General features: G+C 38.4%; 1 protein-coding gene across 2 annotated transcripts in view; it reads left to right on the top strand.

Moving 5' to 3' along the window:
* The window catches only part of si:dkey-157l19.2 (uncharacterized protein KIAA1522 homolog), a 44226-nt gene that overhangs the window by 13741 nt on the left and 7007 nt on the right, over nucleotides 1-23478 (top strand). For both annotated transcript variants that reach the window (XM_041812894.1, XM_041812893.1), the window contains 5 exons: nucleotides 1861-2164; nucleotides 21307-21450; nucleotides 21625-21668; nucleotides 21763-21898; nucleotides 21985-22086. In XM_041812894.1, coding sequence (XP_041668828.1) covers nucleotides 1885-2164; nucleotides 21307-21450; nucleotides 21625-21668; nucleotides 21763-21898; nucleotides 21985-22086 — 706 coding nt within the window. In that variant the 5' untranslated portion in view covers nucleotides 1861-1884. The remainder of the gene's footprint in view (nucleotides 1-1860; nucleotides 2165-21306; nucleotides 21451-21624; nucleotides 21669-21762; nucleotides 21899-21984; nucleotides 22087-23478) is intronic.

A 23478-nucleotide genomic window follows, 5' to 3' on the forward strand; every position in this document is an offset into this window, starting at 1 on the left:
GTCAACAAATCCTCCAGGGATTCACATTTCCCTCTGTGTGACTCTGCTCCCACCTTCCTCCAGTCTTTGTGTGCTTATTTACAAGCTCTTACGCCCGTCAACTTAAGAGGCTGTTCCTACTTTTAGCCTGTGATTCGGAGCTAAATATCTAATAAAGTACACAGCTGGAATAAGCCCAGTGTAAACTACAAATCCCCAGGAGCAAAGCTGGGAAATTTGCCGCTGAAGTAGGAGAGCTTAGAAAGGTGAAGAAGAGTGTGGAGGGAGGAGGCTGGGTGAAGACGATGAGCTCACTCAGCCTGGGATAAAAAAATACGACGAAAGCAGACAAACATGACAAAACAGACACTTCACTGATATATGAATGGACTCCGCTCGTTAAAAATGCCTCGATGCATATTTGCAACTGTTTATTTTCCATTCTTTAGCTCTCCCAGTGCGCTGCTGCTCGTCTGTGTCAAAGTGCCTGAGCCTTCGGGTGCGGCTTTGTGAATTATGACTCCATGTAAAGGAATGAAGGGAGCGGTGCCAGTTCTTTCTGTGCAGAACAGTGAAGTTTGGAGGCAGGAGGGGGGTCTGTGTAGGCTGAGCATATGGGTTGAATGAGCAGCAGCTGCACTGACAAACAGACGTACAAATTACGTTGTGAATGAGTTCGTGTCTCATGCTGTTCATTTTTGCAGTACAGCTGCTCTGCTTTTTTCCACTCATTACTTTCAAGAATTTTCCAAAGTGTCTTTTAAATGTAATCCCACCTTGATTTAAAACTTCCATTACCTTTTGTAAAAAAAATGACTGAAAATTAAGTCCATCCTCTTGAACTTGCTGCTTTTGTGTTCATTTCAATGTGGCCGTGGATATCCACCGCATCGATAGCAGAAAAGCTTGACAATAACAAGCCATGCTGATGGAAAATCAAAGCTTGAAGGTAGATGGTAATCAGATACAGTAATTGTTGTCAGAACACTGAATTTGGCTGCTTTTTGAGAGTAAAAGGTTTGCTGGCAGCAGTGAATTCTCGAATATCTGACTCTGTGATTTGCCTGAAGAGAACAGCAAGGCTGCTTTTCGTAAGAGTGCCTGCTTGCAAATCCTGAAAGTGCAAGGTAACTTCAACAACTTACTGAAACTTTTCATCAAAATGAACCGTTATCATTAGAGATGTGAATCTTTAAAGGCATATTTCATAATTTTTTAAGTTGAGCTTAATGAGGTACCTAGCAGTAGAAATGGCTTTAGCCAGCAGTGATTTAAGTGAACATTGCTCCTTTTAGAAGAAGGACTCACTGGTTGTACCAGCCAGGAAGCTAGGCTATCTAGCGTGAAAGATGAGTACAGTTTCTCTGCAGAATTTAGCGAGGTTTTGGTAAAAATGGACTATAAAAAATGTTGGCTCAAATATACGCAGAAATGAAAACCTTGAAGCGTTTAATTTTTTACCCAGAAAGCCTCTATGATATTGATATTATTTTACAGTGCGGTCTTTGGATTCTGGTAACGCACCCTTGCATTGCAAAAAAAACGATAAAAACACAGAGGCTATGTTTGTAGGAAGTTATTCCATTTGCAGGTGTAACAGGGTGGCCTGAGATTTGTCAAATTCTTGAAGGAAACAGTGCCAGTGTTTTTGCGGATCTCAAACACATGCAGAAGAATTTCCCTGCATTTTTTGGAGGAGTTTTTTCTCTCTTATGTGACTCTCTTCTGAAATAGTTTTTACAAACTTCAGTACTTTTGCTGATGTTTTTTTAAAATGGGTAATATTGACAAAAGTATTAGAGTATAGAAAAGTTTGACCACCTCAGCTTGGACTATGTCTCAAATTTGATTCTTGCAACCTTTTTTTGTATGTTTTTACAGGTTGTATCTCCAGTGTGAGGTGTGATGTCAAACCGTGACTCTCTGGGGAAGGGGGATCTGATCCCCCAGGATTTGGTGGATATCTTCGCCCAGGAGAAACACGGTAACAGGGGCCGGAAGAAGCGCAGCCGCTCGCTGGGTCGGGCTTTGGGCTGGCTAAAGGGAAAGAAGAAGAAGGATCTCAGCTCTAAAAGACAGAGTCCAGGTCTGGGTCCTGCACTTGACCTGGCCTTTGACGGACCTACTGGACATCAGGGTGGACACAAGGGAGGACAGAAGTCGGGAAAACAGACTCACCCACAAGGTAAATGTCAGGCCAAGCGTTAATTATTTTATCAGTCTGTTTGTGTTTCACGGCTGCTCAGTGGTGAAGCTGACATCTCACTAAATGTTGCATAATATCTGATCTTCTTTGGGGGAAACCCTGAGATTTATTTCCAGCCCAAAATGAAAATCAGCTTGCAGGGACTTGAAACCTGCTTGAGGTATATAATTCCTATCAGTGAGCTATTTCTACCAAAATGTTTTTGACCTTGTGGGGATGCAGTTTCATGCAAGGTTTCAAGAAACATCTTATTTCCAAATTTGGCAAGCCAAATTTAAATATGGAGTCTGACTTTGCTCTCATGATGCAACTTAGTAACAAAAAAACAAAAACCCCCTCCCTCACCACTTGTTCAGTCTTTCAACAAAATACCGCCAAGTGCAGAACTGATCAGCATTTACATATGTAGCCCATACTTGATTCTGTTTCTTTTTTCTTTAGGAATTTATAACCGAAAAAAGTTTTTTTTTTTCAGTTTGAATGGTCCATTGGTTTTCCTTGAGTTGTACACATGCAGTGAAGCTCTGCTATTATACAGTACCTATAAAAAGCATCATGCTGTAGGGACGCTGTAGGCAGCCAACCCTGGAAGGCTTGTAATCATAGGAGGTAAAATGAATTTGTCAAAATATAGGAAAATCCTCAAGGACAATATTATTCAGTCTGCAAGAGAACTACAGCTATAGAGGAGATTTATTTTCCAGCAAGACAATGATCTGAAGCATACAGTGAAAGCCACACATAAATGGTTTAAAGACAACAAGGTGAATGTTCTGGAGTGGCTGAGTCAAAGCCCAGATCTCGATCTAATACAGAATTTGTGGCTGGACTTCAAAAGGACTGTTCACACCTGATCCCTGTGCACTCAGCCACCTGGGGCCACCTGGGACCACCTGGGGCGCAGGTGGCCGAGTGGTTAAGGTGCACCCCATGTACGCGGATGGCCCGGATTCGAATCCGGCCTGAGGCCCTTTGCCACATGTCTCTCCCCTGCTCTTGTCCCTGTTTCCGACTCTATCCACTGTCCTCCTCTATCAAAGAAAGGCACAAAAATGCCCAAAATAAACCTTAAAAAACAAAAAACAAAAACAAAAACAAAAAAAAACACTATTTGAAATAATGACGGGGGAGTAAATACACAGCAGGTCAGCATTGCTGATTAAATGTGATGTCACTCTCACTCGACTCATCGTGCTTTATACCAGGGCATATCAATGGCTGCTGCTACTGTTCACATGATTGATGGTTAGATATTCAAGTTTTTATAAGCTAGTGACATTTTTATTTACTTTTATTGGAAAGAACTGCATTATTTTTGGCTATTTCTTAAAGGTGTACCAGTCTGATTCTGGTGTTTGCTTTTTTTGTCACTTTTTTGGGCGTAAGACTAAACTTCTGACTTTGAAAAAAGGTCATATTTTGTATAAATAGTCACTTCTTGTGCTTACATGCATCAAGCATGTAAGCACATGTCGTGATTGTGTCACGTATTTGTTCATTAAAACAGAGCATTTGGAATCCCCAGTCAGAATGATTTAAATCAGACTGAAGAAGTATTGCACATGAATAAATATCTAGTGTTAACACAGAGCTAAGAACAACAAACTTGTGGTTTTAACTTAAAAAATCATTGATTTATTTGATATATACTACATAACTTTGAATTACTGTTTCTTCGATTGAACATTTAGGATTTTTCTGTTTCCGAAATACTTAAGATATATTCACTGTTTACATTTATGAACATAGCTAGTATGATAACTTTTTGTTTTTTTTGTCTTTTTGATTGGATGTAAAGACATCTCTGTTTAAACTTAAATCTGACCATCAGAATTGTACTGTAAAAACTTTTTGGCAAGGCACATCAGCTCTATGTTCACAGACGCAAAAATGAAGCATACCAAGAAAAGAACACTGTCCCTACTGTGAAACATGGAGGAGGCTCTGTTGTTGTTCTGGAGCTGCTTTGCTGCATCTGGCACAGGGTGTCTTGAATCTGTGCAGGGTACAATGAAATCTCAAGACTATCAAGGTATTCTAGAGAGAAATGTGCAGCCCAGTGTCAGAAAGCTTGGTCTCAGTCACAGGTCATGGGTCTTGCAACAGGATAATGACCTAAAACACAGAGCTAAAAACACCCAAGAATGGCTAAGAGCAAAACATTGGACTATTTTGAAGTGGCCTTCTATGCGCCCTGATCTAAATCCTATTGAACATCTGTGGAAGGAGCTGAAACATGGCATCTGGAGAAGGCACCCTTCAAACCTGAGCAGTTTGCTCATGAGGAGTGGGCCAAAATACCTGCTGAGAGGTGCAGAAGTCTCATTGACAGTTACAGAAATTGTTTGATTGCAGTGATTGCCTCAAAAGGTTGTACAACAAAATATTAAGTTAAGGGTACCATCATTTTTGTCCAGGCCTGTTTCATGAGTTTGTTTTTTAAAATAATTCTGTTGAACCACAATTAAAAAGCAATGTCTGATTTTCATTGGTTAATTTTCATTGAATTTTTATTTATTATCACTTTTGTCAGATTCAAGTTATTTCTGTGACCATTGTGGGTTTTTCTTTCATTAACAGAGGGGTACCAACAATTTTGTCCACGTGTGTACATAGAGTTGTTTAAACCAGAAGAAATATGATTTGAATACGGACCAAACAAATGTGTAACAACGTCATTATTGTTTTTAGTACATACAGGTCTGTGTGTATTGATAGTGTGGTTGCAAGATGTATAAAGGGTGCAAGAATGCTGACTAGACATGATCAGAAGTATAAGATATTTCAGGGTGTGACCAGCTTTACATTGGATTAGATTGTTTGACAAAGTTGATTAGTGCAAAATGTGCATATGAAGTGAGGGAGCCTTCTTACAGTGCATATATTAATTACTTTAACATCTGAGTACAGTAAATAGATTACATTACAAATTAGTGCAGTAATAGGATAATTGGGGCATATATGCATATGAGATGAGGCATTTTCCCACAGTTACTTACGTTACAGTTAGTATAATCTGTTAGTGCAATTGTGCATGTGAGGGAGGCTTTTTACCACAGTATTTTTAGTTACAGGTGGTAGATTAATTTGTGCTAATGTGCACATGAGATGACTGTGATGGATTCCTAAGGCTACAGAAGTCAGCGGGCATTGTGAGGTGTAGTCCTGAGGCCAGAGTGGGCTTGACATCAGAATCAGCTTTATAGTCCAAGTATGCTTATGCAACAAGGAATCTGACTCTGGTTAGCTTTCCTCTCAATGTACAGGTAGTAAATGACATACAATATACATACATGATCAAAGTGTTACCATTAAGATTAAGATATGTACAAGCTTTTGTTGGTGTTATTTCTAGTTACTATAAATGGAAAAAAGCTGCAAAGGTCATGATAGGAGCAGTCGTCAGAATGATGTAACAGGTGCACATCAATCCGGATAGTACGGTACCTGGGTCTGGATCTAGACTGAAGTCCATTTCAGCTGCTGGGAATAAGCATTAGATGTTACAGCAGTGTTTCATTACAGACTTCCTGTTTGCAATTGTAGAGCCATTCAAGTTTTAAACCTACAAAACATATTAAACACTCACCTCTCCTCCTGACCTAGTTAATGTTATTAATGTTATTAATGCTATTAGTTAACTTTTTAAGAGAGAGGGACCTCCACACACAAAACCATCTACTATAACCATCACTGTAATTAATTAGTTTGATATTCAAAGACTTTCCTTTAAGTGATAATTTAGTTCAGTAACATAACACCTTCATAGTACCTTCAAAAAGTTAGAAAATGTTCCATGAACAAGTGGAAAATGTTTCTTCTTGGTTCACAGTCGTGTGTGTTTGTTCACTGGAGAGATGTTTGAACAGACGGACTTCCTGCTGGCCCTCTGACCCTCCATTCACTTTGATAGCTGTGAAAAAAATCTCTGTCTGTCCTTTTCTGTGATACCGTCACTTAACTTACCTGGTCATCTGGTCCTGTGGCAGATGAGGTGTGTGAAGCAGATAGTGTGTTTAATCTGAACTGTTGCGTAGATAGACAACAGATTAGCCCGTGTTTAGTGAAACTATCGAGACATGTTGTTGGAAGACGTCCTAAAAGTGCACACCATTGTTTCAGTTTGTGATTTGTTCCAACCAACTTTAAGATCTCAACCACCATTCATCAGATCTCAATGTATTTACACATGAAAAACTACAACAGCAAAGAAACTTTGTTTTCCCACTGATTCGTCTTGTGTAAAACCAGATACAAGCAGTGTTTGGTGTGGCCTGTCGTCTCGGATTCTATCTCTTAAAACAGAGAGTCCAGCCTGTCTCTGTTACTCCCTCTTCTGTGGAGGACTGGGGTGGGAGGGTGGAGGTTGGGGGGGATTTTCCATAGGATTCAGACTCATTCCCTGTCATAGAGTCTAACTGTACGATCAGCAGTAGATAATTATGTGTAAATGATTTTAGACCTATCTGCTTCTTTGTGTACAGGATGAGCATGCTCAGACAGGAGCGTCAGCAGTGACTCAAGTATGTGTAGACTGCGTTATACACTTTGCCCTATATTGTGCTCCTTCTGTTGGTTTTTCAGCAGCACTCTAAAGGGTTTTGTAAGAGAAAGTAAACTGAGCAAAGATAAGGTATTTATTTGCTGCCAAGGTCAGCTACAAGGCTACATCCTGCATTCAGGAGAGGCTAGAAGTGTTTCTTCACTTTTCACACATGGTGTTTATGACATTAACATTCATAGCAAAGCCGAGCTGTGATTAAATCTCAAATAAGTAACTTAACTATATTACTGTGTTTGTTCTAGTGTACAGGTGCAAGTGAAGAACCAACTTATTATAAGGAGAACGGACAGTGCCTCTGTTATCTAGCTGTTTACTTTTTGCCTATTTTTGCCACTTTTTAACTGCTCTTCACATTTTTTTCCACAATTTTTGCCCCTTTTTGCCTTGCTTTGCCTATCCCATTTTTATTGCCACTTTTAACGCATTTTTGCCACTGTGCCATCACTGCAGCTCTCCTTTTGGCTACATGGAAGCCTATCCTCAGTGCAAAACTCACAAAAGCCGATTTGGAGGGCTGCAGTTATGTTTGTCCTCTTGTAACTTTGTCCCATCTCCACAAAGGATTTGTGGAGCACAGTCAGAGTGACCATCAGGTTCTTCATGACCTCTCTTTTTAAGGCTCTTCTCCACTGATTGCTCAGTTTTGCTGGACAACCAGCTCTTGGAAAAGTCGTGGTTGTGCCAAACTTCTTCCATTTGAAAATTATGGAGGCCACTGTGCTTTTGGGAACCTTCAATAAAGCAGATTTTTTGTAGCCTTCCCCAGATATATGCCTTGAACAACCCTGTCTAACATTTCTACAGGCAGCTCCTTTTACCTCATGGCTTGTTTTTTCTCCTGATATACATTGTCAGCTGTGCAGTCTCCTATAGAGAGCTGTGTGCCTTTCCGAATAATGTCTAACCAATTTAATTGACCAAAGGTGGACTACAATCAAGGAATAGAAATATCTCAACGAAGATCCAGAGAAATGGAAGGAACCTTAGCTAAATTTGAAGAGATTTTGCTTTTTTTTTAAAGATTTGAATAAATGTGGGGTAAAGAATCTTTTTTAATTTGTCATTATGTGCTGTTGAGTGTTGAAAATAATAATGGATTTAATTGTAGCATTTGGCTGCATGATAAGATAGTTGAAAAAAAGTGGAGGGGGTCAAAATAATTTTCTAAATGCACTGTCCATGAACGACACAGAGCGCCAGATGCCTCAGGCTATCAAACCATACAACACCCCCTTTTAGATTGATGGGTGTAATATTTAATGGATACAAATTGTAAAATATTAGCTACACATAATCTGATATGTTCTAACTGCATGTTTACCTGCTGAGCGTTGTGATGGCAGCAATTACTTTCCTCTTATGCTGTTTATCTGTATGTAGTTTATCATGAGTTCCAAAGCTAAAAGTGTTAAACCATTGGTGAGATTTAGGCGCCATGTGTTAACCTGTGCTGCCATGAAGTCATGTTGAGTGAAGCATCCTGACTGCTGTAGTACCAGACACTTTGTCAAGCTGAATAATTCCCAAAGTGCATCAAGAGGAGGTTTTATTGCAGGCGAGGAATATGGTACAGTGTGACACATTTGTCGAGGAAAGTTGAAAACCTCCTGCTGAGGCCCTGATGATAGTCTGTAACGATGCCAGAGGGGCCTCCCGCCCACTAAATGCCTGGTATGACAGGCATAGAGCCAGTTCATTAAAAACTATGCCAGGATGGGTACAGTGAGAGAGGAACAAGGGGTTCTGTTTTCCTGACCCCTCCACTCGCATTGCTGTTCCTCCCATTGAGACAATGAGAGCCATCATGGACTGTGTGTGTGTGTATGAAACCAGAATGAACAACTGGTATCAAACCTCAATGTGAAATTTTCATACTCACAGAGTATTCTCAGTGTTGCATCAGTGTAGTGAGAATGTGGATATGGGGTTAGTAAATTCTTATAAGGATATTACATAGAGGCCTCCAACATCAGTGATTGAATGTAGCGTAAATGGCTAAGTATGACCTGAATGTATAAAAAGTGCTTTGAGTTGTCAGACGACTAGAAAATGTAAAGATTTAAGACCGTTCATCATTTTCCATTTACTCATCTGTGAATCAGTTAGGGTTTTAAAGCTTCTATGTGAACGGTCTTGGTTTGTGCTGATTTTGGAGCCCTCTGGTGGACAAATGGTGTGTCTTCACCAAGCGGTCTAGTTTGGTTCAACACAGTTTAGCAAAGTTTAGTTCAGTAAACCCTGATCTTGCTTGTGTTTTGATAGCCAGGGTCTGTCTAGCTCTGTTTAGCTCAGCTCAGTCATAAAAGACGATCTGTTAGCTCCCATTTGATATCATTTTGGCTTTTTTTTATGTCCATTGAACAACTGAATAACTGGTCAGTTATTGTTATGTTTTCCAAATCTTTGACTGTGGAAACACAAATGGTAAACACTTAAGTGTCATTAGAGTTGTTGTTCCTTTTTTACAACAAAAAAGTCATTCAACTTTATTTAACAAGCAAATATATCACTGATGGAGAATGATTGATGTGGTAATATAAAAACACTTTTTCACTGTGTACTGTAACTCACTTTGTCTGACATCTAGCCTGCAGCAGCAGTTTCAGATATGCAAAAATAATTTAAATAAATTATTGCTTATTGGTCTTGTTTATTTTGTCTGTATCATATGAAAGCATTAACATTAATTTGTCTTTTTCACAAACAGATGAAACTTCCTCATAGGAGTAATAAAATATTGTTTTTTTCATTTGATGAATTCAAAACTACAAAATACAACACCCTTGGGATTAAGGGAATTTTAAATAATTAATACAGCACTGTGAGATACAGCCCTCATTGAAAAATAAAGTTTTTGTTGACTTATCAAAGTACAAAATTCTTTTTACTCATATTTCCAGTATTAAGTCTTTGGTAAAGACTTTTTAGGCAAATTTTCATTAAGAAAAAACAGTTAAGTCTTGAGCTCTAGATAAGTTTATTAGTGTTTAGTTTCAAAGTTGAGTTTTATGCAATGGATCCCTGACAAAATAACCATCAGACGATATAATCTTCAGTTTTTTTTAAGAATGCCTTTACAGGTTGATGTAAATTTCCTGTTAGCTCAATAATCCCAATCTTCCACATTGTTGTGTCACTCTTTGCTGTTGCAGGAATGTATTTTAGTAAACACTGTCTGTGGAGTTTGACTGGTGAGACAGTAGCAGGTTTTAGAGATAAAATAGCCTTCTTGATCTTTCAGCGTGCTAAACCCATTAACCCTGCATTGTCTCCTCTGATTACCTGGACAATGTTTCATCCCGAGCCAAACGACCGAGGATCTGTCGTCACATGCTAGCTCACTTCCATTCGTCTAATTCTTCACACTGCTGATGTCTGTCTGTGCGTACCAGTCTGACAGTCATTTACCTCCCTGCAGCGCTGTCAGTTTACTGTGTAAAACTAGACGCTGGGTTTTTCTTAGGTAACTCTGTCAGCTCTTAAACTGTCCACACTTTGTAATAGGATTCAAGAGGAAAACTTTAGGTTTAATTAAATGGAAATAAGGTGAAGAGAAGAGTGATTAGGTCATACAGTCCTACCAAGGTCACCTGTTTGCTCGAAACTCTGCCTTCAGAGATTCTTTACATTCCAGAGCTTTATAAAGATGTTTCTTTGAGGAAGCTACAAATAGGGAGCTCTTTGTGTGTGAGAGTGTACTTGGCATGGATACCAGGTGACAGAGTATATGGGACTTTTTATTTGACCTACTTGGTTAAATATTCTGTTAAACATGCAGCTCATTTTAAGACAAATTTCAAGTCCTTATCTGAATTTATGCCACTTCGTGTTGTGTTGTTGCAATGTTTCAGACTTTACATTTAAACACAAGATATCTCTGCCCTGATGAAAGAATGAATGAAAAGACCTCTAATCACAATGACGCCCCTGTGCACTACTGAGGCTCTGTACCAAGCTCCAGGTAGTGACAACTCTTCAGCCCCCCCAGCCATGCTTTGTAGACTGATGGGCAGCAAGAGGGTTATGAAGTGGGAACCTGGTTTTGCAGTTGTTTTGTCTAATTAGTCCCACAACACCTGCCGAAGGCCAGACAGTGAACTCCGACTTCCTAGAGCCACTCACTGCATGCTGTCATTGCCCACCATACTAATTCATACTAAGCCTTTATTTATCATACTTAGCCCAACACCGTCAGCCCAACAGTATGACCACCTTCAACAGACCCAGGCTCCAGCTTTCAAGCTTCAAGTAGTGACAGTGCTACTCTAGACCATGGTCCCTAATTGCCTCCACAAACACTAGAGCTAGAGATATACAGTATTTGCTGTGAACTATGCACATGCACGATAGCTGCCTGAGTCTCCTGCATTAGTCTGGTATGCTGCCTGTGCATATATATGTTGAATTCAGGTGTTTCAATCAGACCTGTTGCCACAGGTCAATAAAATCAAGGACCTAGCCATGCATTCTCCATTTACAAATATTTGTGACCCAAAATGGGTCTTCTGAAGAGCTCAGTCACTTCAAGCTTATTTCTGTGATGGATGCTACCTTTGCAATAAGACAGTTTTGTGAAATTTCATCCATGCTGGATATTCTACAGTCAACTGCAAGTGATGTTAGAAAGTGGAAGGGTTTGGGAACAACAGCAGCTCATCCAGGAAGTGGAAGAGCAGGGTCAACGACTGCTTACATGCATGGTGCACAAAAGTCGCCAACACTCTGCTTGCAAGACTTGCAACTTTTTCAGATTTTTCATTTTTGTGGGAAATCTGACAGATTACAATCCAGTTTATATACAGTACTATGCAGAACTTCATAGCACAACGAAAATAATCTGTTGGGAAAAATAACATCTTTTGGGCAGAGTAAGGGGTGGATGTGGTGAGTAAGCACAACCTAGGGATACTGTCGGGGTGATGCTGTGACGGGAGCCCCTAGTGATGCTGTAGATGTCCAAAGGTCCTGACAACTGGCGGCGGTTTCCAGGTGTATTGCCAGGGGTGAAAAGGACCAGACAAAAGAACTGCCATCGAGCTTGGCTGTAAAGGGAGACACACATGTGTTGGCATGTGACAAGCTTGACTCTGGCTGCCCCCCTCCCACAGCCCCAGGTCGTGGCACATCGGGCCCCACGGGGAATCTTTAGCACCCTACAGGCCTAATACACATAATTTTCCATGAAAATATAACACTAAAAACATTGATTTTATCATATTTGGATTTTTAAATGTAAACAGCTTAAGATTAGAACAAATCAAATATGTCAACATTATTTTGCAGCCTTTACAATGTCACACAATACAATGTGCATTGAAAACCTATGAGCTTTTCAATCACTGTGGGAAATTAAGTTGATTTATTTAAAGAACACTAGGGCCAACAAAAGCACAGACACAGAGTTACGCCATTAGCCTTTGTCCAATAAGTTAAAAGATGTTACATGTGATAGCTTTTATAATGTTTGCAACACTGCATTTTATGTTATTATGATCTTGTCATGCAAAAATAATGTCTGTAGTTTTGTTGTGACGATGTCACAATAACAATGAAGGGTAGCAGAACAGGTTTGAGTAAACTGACATCAGATAGTTTCTCTTTCCTCATGGCGGGAAGTAATCAACCACCACTTTTTATTCAACATCACCTCAGGGTGATCTCATTCATTATCCTTTCTGTTAAAAAAATACGAATAGATTCTGTCATGCCCCTTCTTTAAGATAAAATTATTTTTAGCGAAGCAAGCATGCACTTAGCATTTGTGAAAATTTAGGGTACTTTTTTTAGTACTCTGAAAATCAAAATTAGCCTTAAAGGTGACTCCAGTTCATACTCTGCTCCTATGTTTTGAGAGATTGAAACTGATGCTGGCACAGTGGGAATGTCTGTAGAGGAGGTTCTGACAATCTGTATTGTAAACAATGGCCCAGAACCTTGTTTATAATTATAGGGTACATCTGGCATTTGCAAGGATTTCATTTCAGTGGGTGAAGAATCGCCACACCCTAATGGCAGGTGAGATCATATTTAGGTCACTTGAATAGCAGGAAAAGTAAACTTTGTGCCAGTTTGCCTTCTGGCCCCAACTGAATTATATACTCCTGTTTCTCTAAATAAAGTCCCTTTATTCTTAACAGCCCCATTATATTCAGTGTCACTAAACTGAGCATGACAGCCACAAGCAACAGCTTTTATAAAATTATGAAATCCCACATTGCTTCATTGTGAAGCTATGCAGATAAGTTACCGTGGCCTTGCACACTCTGTAAGAGCTATTGTCATGAAAGGAAAATGTTTGCCAGTTCACTGTGGCACATACTGATAAATATGTGCTTGGAAAGTTTGAGTCACCAGCGATGACTTTCTTTTTAGTGAAATAAGCCAGCTGTTATGCAGCAGGGGCTGAGTTTGAGGAGAAGAAATCTGCTGGTGAAGATAACTTTGTTGGTTTTACCTCACTGGCTTAGCAAAGTTCAGCTAAAGTGCACGTTAGTCTTCTCTCTTATATGAGAACTGTTTCTTCTCTGTTTATTCTAACTGTAAAAGTTCAGTTGTTTTGATACTTTACTCAGAAGATTTCAGGTTGGTTGTAAAAAAAGAGTGTTTAGCCATGCTAGCTAGCAGTGAGCTGTAGCTGGACTTAGCATTGAATGCTAAAGCTAGCATGCTGACAAGCTCAAAGTAACATGTCAAAGTTAAGGAGGCGTTTTATTAAACAAGGGTAACGATTATGTCAGGGATGTTGGTATGCATGCTAATAATCACAAAGTAAATGTGGTCAATAGGATAAAAATGCACTTCTTATTGTTGATTTTGATTGAAGGGAAGCAAACTAGCTAAGAATAGTACATTAGGTCCTTTAAGTACCTCCACTGGTTCTTCAAAGCACTTCTCTCTTGCTCTTGCTTACATTGAACAACTAACATGCTTGAATATTTGACATTCAGCTGCATATTTTGATGGTATTTGATTGCTGTTATACATATAAATGGCGACCTCCATGCTAGGAAACTTGCAAAGAGTTTCCTGGCATGATTTTCTGTTACCATGTCGTCTTTACTGTACCAACAGCAGACACACAAGATATAGTGTTATTGAAATCGTTGCATAAGTTGTTGGCTTTTACTTCTAAACCTGTATGGGGAAACTATTTCTTCCCATCAAAACTAGACCCTATCCCTCCATTGTACTTATTTTCCATCCTAGGTTTTCACTGAAAAGGACAGCCGAACTACGTTTTGCTAATTTTACTTGCATGCTAGCATAAAAATCGGTGAGTCCCAAATTGCTTACTTCTCTACTAAATACTAAACGTTATAAGTGGGCATAGTGCGTTCACACTGAGTATACAAAAGCAGTATACTTCTGATACACTCAAAAACATCAGGAGTGTGCAATGATAGACACTTTGTACCCTCAATGAACGTCATATTAGTGACTGTAGTATGCTAGCGCGCTAACTATCGTTAGCATCTGTTTGTTAGCTAGCATGTTATTAGCAACTGCAACAGATTTCAATCAAGAAAAAGGAAATTTGTGGCAAAATAAGTTAATTTTCTTCATGTGAATAGCCTAATGTTCACATAAAATACAAATTACATGAATCTAATAGTGAGGGAAAATAAACACCTGTGGAATTCTGATTAAAATCATTTAACGTCTACTTATAACTTGCTGTTAAAAAAAAAGTAGAAGAAGAAAATGTAGGCATTTAATCATTATCACCTCCTTTAGTGCAAAACTGCAGTGAAATAATACAAACCCCCCTGTGATTAAGAGCTCTACAGTAAGTAAGTAATACAGTATGCTAACAGAAGTATGTGATTTGAGACACACTGAATGTTGTTATGCTATTAGGAAAGTGAAATCAGGCTGAAATATGATATTGGTTTGGATTATAGAATGTCATACTGTTTCATGCTCTGTTATGGCAGATATCAGAACCATTTCTGACACTCTTTAAAGTATTATAGGTGCAGGTTTTGCTCAGTTGGTAGAGCGGACGCCCTTGTACAAAGGCTCCAGTGGGCACACTGTCTCAGGTTCAAACCTGATGCTGGCACTGTTCAGTTGCACATCTTCCCTCTCTCTCTCTCCCTACTGTCTCTCTCAAGTTGTCTTATCAAATAAAGGCAAAAAGGCAAAAATAATCAAGATTAAAAGACCTGATATAACAGTGATCCTAGCATCGTTTTACTGAACATACAAGAGTTTAACATTTTTAATAGCTTGATTGGATATTCAGAGGAGTGATCTGATCCATGCTGGTATGCTGGCATGTGTTGTCTGACTGTGAATTAGAGTGTAACCCTGCGTGCCAAATGGTGTGGGTTTATCTGATACCTGGATGGCTGTTGCCGTACACTCCGACCTTCTTCCTTCCTTTCTGTCAGCTGTGATGGAGAGATGTTTATATGTAATTCACAGAAAACCAAAAGCATGAAAATTGTTACCGTGTCCAGTGTATGAAGAGACTGTACTTTAAGAGACTCTGTGAGCCTGCAGTTCTTTTCCCAGTGTCATCACAGTGTGTTTGGTTGGGTTTGTGCTGATTAAAGAGGCTTAAGCACCTGGCAGACGGCACCCTCAGAGCCAGAGAAATGTCTCTGCATGGCTGTCTGCCTTGGTGCAAAACAAGAGCGAGGGGCAAGTTAGGGCAGGGATGTAAGGCGTGTTTGGGGTATTTACCTCTGTTTGATTCCCATGAGGCAGTTAAAAGAAGAGTCACATCAGGTAGTTTGTCTGTAATGACGTGGATTTGTGTTGCTCTCGATAACAAAAGTTGTTCACTGTTGTGCTTTACAATGCATATACAGTTCACCCTGAAAACATGAAACTTGTCCTACCTTCTCCTTTTCTTTCTCTGTCCTAGAACTGTCCCCTATGTGTTACATAGATGACATGTAGAAAGATAATACTAACCTCATAAATAAAATGTTATTCCTCCATAAATGACAGTCACAATCAGACATTTCTTTTCTGGGTGTTTGGGGATCAAGCAACGTGAGGGAGGTTTTCCTTCTCTCTTAAAATGAAGAAACCATTGTGGATGTTTGTTTAGGATTAGCTAACTCAAGATATGGTTCCATACCATACCATACCATAGGAAGCAATGTGATATGGCAATTGGGTAATGATGATAAATCATCATATGTGATAAGCTGATGAATATAAAATGCCCTTATAAAGTAAAATGCAGGATTTGTGTGTTTATTCCAGGGCTAAAGAGTTTGGGAAAATAATGTAATTGTGATTTTTTTCCCCCGATATTGCAATTGCAATTCAACATGTGATTACTTTTTCAGTTCCTCATCTTTTGTGTTTCACACCGAACACAAGCAATAAATCATCCTATAGTAAACTGAACACAATATTCGGTTGATTTAAGTAAGGCTGAATACTTTTGAAAAAAGATCTTATTGCAATTATTTCGATTCATTGCAAATTCGATCTGAATTGTTGTATTAAAGGGAAAAATTTTGTCGTTCTAATTTTTAATGAGACAAACGTGCAAAAGTAATGAAAGTGGGATCTTTTTGAATACTATTCTTAAAGAAAATGGAAAAGTGTTTAAGTTTTGCCAACAGGAGGGCCGAATCCACAAATAATTTAAGGCACTAACCGTTTTGTTCAGAGAATAGGAAATGGTGTTTTAGCAATCTTGAAAAACTATAATTGTGCAGCACTAGTTCGCACACTGAAGGTAAGTAACCATTTCCTAAAGGTTAAATGTAAGATGTATATAATACCATTTTCTCTGCCTTTACTTTGAAGCCTTAGCAATTGAAACTGATAATCTGGAACGAAAAGTCAAAATCTTGGAGAAAATCATCCTGAGAAATTTGCCTGGCTTTTCTTTCTAAAGCTAATTCAATTCAGCAAACAGTGCTCCTAATTTAAAAAGGCTGTCATGACTCATGACCAAAAAGTATTTCCATGGTTGTCTTTGGTAAATACACTCTTCATTGCCGTCTGTGCCACTTGTTTACAGCAGATGATGACGCAACATGTCTCCTAAACCCTTCTGTGTCTGTCAGAGGATCCATATTTTACCAAAACAATCCTGTCAACAGATGTTTGCTCTTTTAAAACATTCTCATTTTAATCTGCTATTATTTACATGTCATAAACTGTAATCACGCCTCCCCTCTTGAGCTGATTTATTTAACTCCTTGTTTTTCCTGGTGACGTAGCATCACAGATTCTGTTTATCCCCTTCATAGATATAAACATCAGTTTGGGCTTCATACATAATCACAACAGTCCCACTAATACCAGCAGCTTTCCCGCAATCCACCAGTGACAGATGGTGTCTTTAATATGTTGGTGATTAATATGGACATAATTACAATGTGATCACAGGAGCAGTGCTAATATGAGCCCCTCATTAACATGCCCCACCCATCACTTCAACTACAGACCTCTTCAGTTGAGTGTATGCTGCCATGGTAACCAGATATGTGTTGTCCTAGACCGACTCTGCCCTGTGCTCGCATAGCAACTTTGTGTTTACATCTACATCTGAAGGCTAAAGCAGGGTTTTCTGTCAAAATATGGATCCCTGTTGCTAACATATGTCATTTATTTTGTCTTTTGAGTCACCTGATGGGATCACAATCATGGGAATGTTTTCCATTTGTTCAGATGGCACACATACCATGTCATGTCTGCTTAGCACAACAGGAAGTGAACAAAGTCATTACTCATTAGTTCGAGGTGGCCCAAATAGGAAAAAGGACAAAGAAGTGGTCTCAAAATCAAGAATTTGAACAAAAATAGTTTGAAGTTCCTCCACAAGACAAAACTTTACATGAGAAAACATGATGAGGTAAAAAGAAAGGTTTAAAGATGCTGTAAATCCTCTTTATTGTCATTGAATCTACCTTAATGCTGCTGGAAACAATAGGGAACATTTTTCACATGTGTGACCATGTGCTGTGGAGCTGCAGGCCTGCTTTTTAAACATGTTTTTAATCTTGTTTTAGGGAAAGATTCCTTTAATTCACTCACTCCCCCTTGTGGCAAAACAGTCAAATGTTAGATCTTGTAAAGCAGTGGAAAGGAGAAAATTGACTCCATCTCCAGAGTCATTAAAAAAAATTATAATCTAGCAAAGCTATGCAGAGTGATTCAAAAACAGGGAAAGAATAAGTGATACACTTACACTGAAGTTATCCTTACAGCAGCTCTCCTTTCCCTGAAATGTTTACACATATGAGCTCAGTTTGATCCATGCCTGCTCCAACCAATCCTGGACAAGCTTGCCCACAAATGGGGAGCAACAGTGGGGTATTGGGTCTCTATCAGAGTGGGGGAGATACAGTAGAGAGAGATGTTAGGAATTAGGCTGCAGAGGATTAGTGCCTGAGCTCTGATCGTCTATTGGCTGCAGAAACCTCTCTGCTCCGCGTGGACCTCCATTGACAACAATATCTTCAGCAAACAACACGCAAGATTAATCTTGAACTTCCAGGATGGTTTCTGACATGACAGAAAGTGGACTGCACATTTTACTTTTGCTTTAAAACAACTTAAGAACAGTTACTGTGGATTGAATTGTTTTTTTAAGACCATGGTATTGCTTCTGACTAATAACTCCAGTACTAGTTTGGACTGCTTTCCAAGAGTCTTCAAGAGGAGAGGTGAGTGAAAGCAGCACCTGCTGACTTTTACAGACTTTATTAGTTTATGACTCAAACAGACTGCTCCTGCACTGATTGTTTGAATTGCTACTTAGGTATGGCTAATAAAAGGGACTTCAGCTGGCATGCCTTGGACTGGCAATAAAAGACTGCTGCCGGCTTTAAATGACATGTAAATAAAGCAAGGAATTTGGTTTTTTGTCAATCAGGGATGGGCAACTGGCAGCGCGTGGGCAACATGCAGCCCTCCACCTCACTCAGTGAAGCCCTCCCACCTCCAATACTAATAAATTATAAACTTTACTAAAACACGACAAAATCTGCCACAAAAGCAGAAACATTTCTCTTATAGTCAGGTGTTTTAAGTTGTTTGATTTGACTAAATGATTTGCAATTTGTTTTAAAATTTTTTTATTGAAAATAAGTATTCTTGTTTTTATTTTATTTTATTTTTTATTTTTGTTTTATTTAAAATTTATTTATTTATTATTAGTTTTTAATTTGTAAAACAATAGAAATTTATACATTAACTTGATTTATTTAATCATTTATTTGTGTTTATTTTATTTTATCTATTCTATTTTCTTCATTTATTTTTCTTTCTTAATTTCTTTTCTTTTCTTTTTTTTCAAATCTTTTAATTTATTAACGCTTTAAATTCTTAGATTTTTTATTTTATTTAGTTTTTGTTTATATTTTTTATCTGAATGATATCTATTTTATTTTCCTTTATCAATTTTTGGAAATGTATTTTTTTAAACCTTTGGTTTAGTTTTTTTGATTCAGCTATTTCTTATTTCTATTAGTAGACTTTTATTTGCTGCAACTGTTTCTATTGAACTTTTTTATAATCATTATAAAATGCACTTGAAAAAAAAATGCACATTAAGTAACAAATAACCATCATGTTCACTGCATTTAAGAAGCAGCTTGAAATCTATTTAATTCTATGTCTCTCACTAAATTAAAAATTTCTATCTGAGAATATCCAACAGTCCGTTAACACTTTGGCCGTTTTGGATTGGCAACAAACTGAATGCACCACTCCTGGTAACCACAGTTGCCTATCACTGTTTTAAATAATTGCAGTTGTATAATTTCTTCCACCAGAGCAGCCAGCCACTCTTTTGTAATGCTGTTACAAAAGAGACAGTAGGTTACAATTAGCAGCGATCAGCGAGCACATGGCTGTGGAGGCTAATTCCAGCATAGTCTTATAGTGACAGTACAGACTGTGGAGTACAGTAGGGGAGCTAAATGCGGAGCAGCTGTCACCATTACATAAAATGACTTAGCCACGAGATCCAGACTGTGGCCTCAAATTTGGGGGCACTCACCAGCAAATGCAAAATTAATGTTACTGTTATTTTTTTACTGTGCAAACGTGTGGAAAAAATACAAATGTTGGACAATATAAAAGAAATCAAACACCATATTTCTAGAGGATAGTAAGACTGATGTTTAGACTTTAATAGACAAATTAATGACAATACGATTAAAAAGTTTAAAATATAATTAAAGTAAGATTATCTTTGGTCTAATTTTATGGAGTTCCTTCTCTGTAGCTGAAATGGTGACTCCAAATTGCTCTAAGGTGTGAGTGTGCCTGGATGTTTGTCACTGGCAGATGGTCCAGGCAGTTAAGATTGACCTAAGCCCTCAAGAATATCAATTTATGGATAAAATGTGTCATATTTTAGATTGTGCAGATGGTTTATGATAATAAGGGTATTTTATTAGTTTGGAAGTTTATCTAAGATAAAACCTGCAAAGGGCTAAGATGCACAGGGGATTTTTATTATAGCAACAGTTTGCATCATATGGACGGTTAATCTCAGAATATGATAGACTCTTCTCTAGTTTCTTTGGTTCTATGCAACTTGGGCACTTTGTGTGAGAAACCATCCCTTACTGTGAGTCAAACTGCGAGAGACGTACCATTTTGGAATTGTTCGCTTTCATCAAAGCTAAATTTGAATTTAAAAAATACTGAAATAGTTTTTAAAAAGTTTGAGTATCCTATCATAAATATGTTAATAAAGATAAAATTAAAAAGATTAAACCAGCAACAGTTAAATAAAGGTTCCTCTCAATGTTGAATTTACTCATTATTAGGCTTTAACACAAACATTGGTTGGCACGCAGAGCAGATTACTAAACAGTAATCTCTCTTTAATTCCAAAGAAAAACACAACACTCAAAAAGAGACTTTTTACAGCACTAAAGAAAACCACACTACAGTTATCTGAAGATCTATTTTGTGTTAATTTCTTTATTTTTTGTCTTTCTTGTGCTCAAATGAGTTTGTATTTCAGTGTCTTGTTTCACCTGATATAATGGTTTTTAATGCTTTGAATGTACCTTGAATTGCTCTTTGTATAAATGTTGCTTTGTGTTATAAAAAAGTACAGAATCTGTCTTATTTTCAGAGATATGTATCTAAATTACAGAACACATTCCCTAAATTATTTGTGTTATTACACAGTGTAAAGGAGTTAGCGGTGTCTGAAAATTAAAAGCAAGAAATGACAGAATTTGGGTGCCTAGGGATTCTATATGTGATGCCATGGTATCAAATATCGTATTGCACTTTTAAAATCTCCCCTACAATGATAATCATCCTGTTAAGAAGGTCTGACTATACTAACCATATCAGCTGTAAATGTTGGGTAGAATAATCCCATCTTTAGTCATTGTCAAAGTCACTGCAGTTTAATCCTGCATGAGCAAAACTCTTCAGCTGTTAAATTCACGTCTAAACCCTCAAGCATATTTACTGTTTGTGTGCTTAAAGTCTCTGACAGACACCTGAGCGTCTCGTCTTGTCCATATGGCCTCCTGATCTACTGTTACACTAACACAGAGCTTTGACTTGATCCAGGCTGATCCCCTCTTTCCTCTCTCTCCATTTCCAGCTGTCCCAAAGCTAGACGACGATGACAGGACCCCTGCCGCCCCACTGTTCCAGGAGAACGTGTTCATTGAGGCCAGCAGGCCCCAATACCTGGAAAACCTTCACAGTGAAGCCCTGGAGGGGTTAAAAATGATGCAGCAGGAAGGTACAAGAGTCATCCAGAGCTACGTCTGTGCTTTAAATTAGAGGCGTCTCATGCCAACATGTTGATAATTATCTGCATATTACTCAAGAGGGTGTGTGCTAGATTATATACACACCACAAAGAAGTTAAAATGCAATTATAGCATAGCTTAGTTAAATGTTACTCTCCTTGCAGAAACCAATAATGGAGTGGAGTATCGGGACAATGAAAGCACTGTTGTAAGTAGCACATCACACCCAGCAGGGCTGTGTCCTCTTAATGTACTGCAGGGGAATTATTTCCCTAAAATGATTATGTTTCTCCTTGTTCCAGTCAACAATGACTGTGCACACAGATGGTGAAGGTGGAGGGTTCATGACGGACAGCACTATCGCTGACTCAACTTCTGTCATCTCTGTAAAATCCTCTGTGTCGACAAGATCATCCCGCTCTGGACTCACCAGGCAAGGTAGAAAAATTGTGTTGTTTTTCAATGTACGCTGAAGCTCTCACACTGAAGGATTGATTAATCATCTCAGTCACGTTTCTCTCTAGAATCAACTTTCAGGCCACTGAACTCTGGAAAGAAGTCCAGGCCGAGGAGAAAACACAGGAAGACTGTGACAGGAATCCCCCAGCATGTTCAGAGAGAACTTGGTATGAAATTCATCATTTAATCCCTTTTTAACCAGTAAATTAGTCTTTGACTTTAATGCAGTGTTTGTTTCGTCAACACAAAAATTTGACAAAAAAGTTTGTCAAAAATGTTTTTTCCATGGGGAAGGTGAGAGAATGACAACCTAAAAATAGGGTTTTGTGTTGTAAATTGCAGGTTAAAGGATTCATTCATTGTGATGGGTTCAGAGGTGGCTGGGTTGAATGACTACAAGGTTATGTTAACCAAGAGTAATCATGCGTGTTCAAATGTCACTCACAGGAAACAAAAAAATGTTTTGAGGAGAAATATGTTTTTTCCCCAGCAATATAAAACAGATAAATGGGTTCTGTTAAAAGTGGATCACTGTCTCCTCCCTCCTGAAAAGTAAATGATGTTAACCTTGCAAAGCAGATGGATTCGCCCGTTTTCCATGTTTCTCACTGCCATATCCATCTTGCAAAGCTCCCGTCTGAACGGTTTGGGCCCGGTTAGAAAGTGACAGGATCAATCAGTGACGAGGGGCAGTACTTTTGGGTGCAGCGGAGTCATGACGTAAGCAAGCAGCAACAAGAGGCTGGTGTAATTATGGCGGAAGAGATTAGCGGGGATGCTGCTAAAGCACCAGTTTTATCAGAACTTGACGACATTTCTTCATTAAAAGAAGAACAAAGAACAGCATTGAGTTGTTTTCTTTTCAAAAACAACAAAAGTCGTGTACTGACATGTCTACAGTTGCCATGGTTCGCATTATGCTGTTCTCTATGGAGTTTATTCCTCAGTAGCGGCTACGTCACGTGTTTTGTTGCTCTGATTGGCCCATAAAGATGTGACAGACAGAACGTTCATCCAATCACCCTCTGAGGTTTTTTTTTTCAAAGGCTCTGCCCTTCCCCAAAGACCGTCTATGGAAAGTTTTTTGGCGTGTCAGGTTTGATCAATTGTGGTATTAATAATGAATGGTATTTTTAAGTGTTAATAAGGGTAGCTATAAGAATGAGAGTAAAATAACCCCCACCCTCTGTGAATGTAAAATTATTGACAAATAAGTGTTTTTAAAATTGATACATACATTTGGTGAATTATGTTCAAACGTTTTGACTTAAAGTAATGACTAAGTAAAAACTAAACTAAAATGTTTCTAGGCAATTAAATCTAGGCTTAAAGTTTAACTTGATAATTCAAAATTGTTATTATTATTATTATTAACTTTTTCCCTTTTGTTTCCCTTTTTTAATTTTGATTATTCAATTTTTCATTATAATTAATATTCATATTTATATGTGTTTTGTGTGAGGGCTGTCAAAAGATAAAAATTTTTAATTGCGATTTATTTCAGGATTTCTGTAGTTAATTGAAATGAATCACACCCTTTGTATCACATCACACACACA

This window comes from Cheilinus undulatus, linkage group 18, assembly GCF_018320785.1.
Source record: "Cheilinus undulatus linkage group 18, ASM1832078v1, whole genome shotgun sequence".
In the NCBI taxonomy this organism is placed as follows: Eukaryota; Metazoa; Chordata; class Actinopteri; order Labriformes; family Labridae; genus Cheilinus; species Cheilinus undulatus.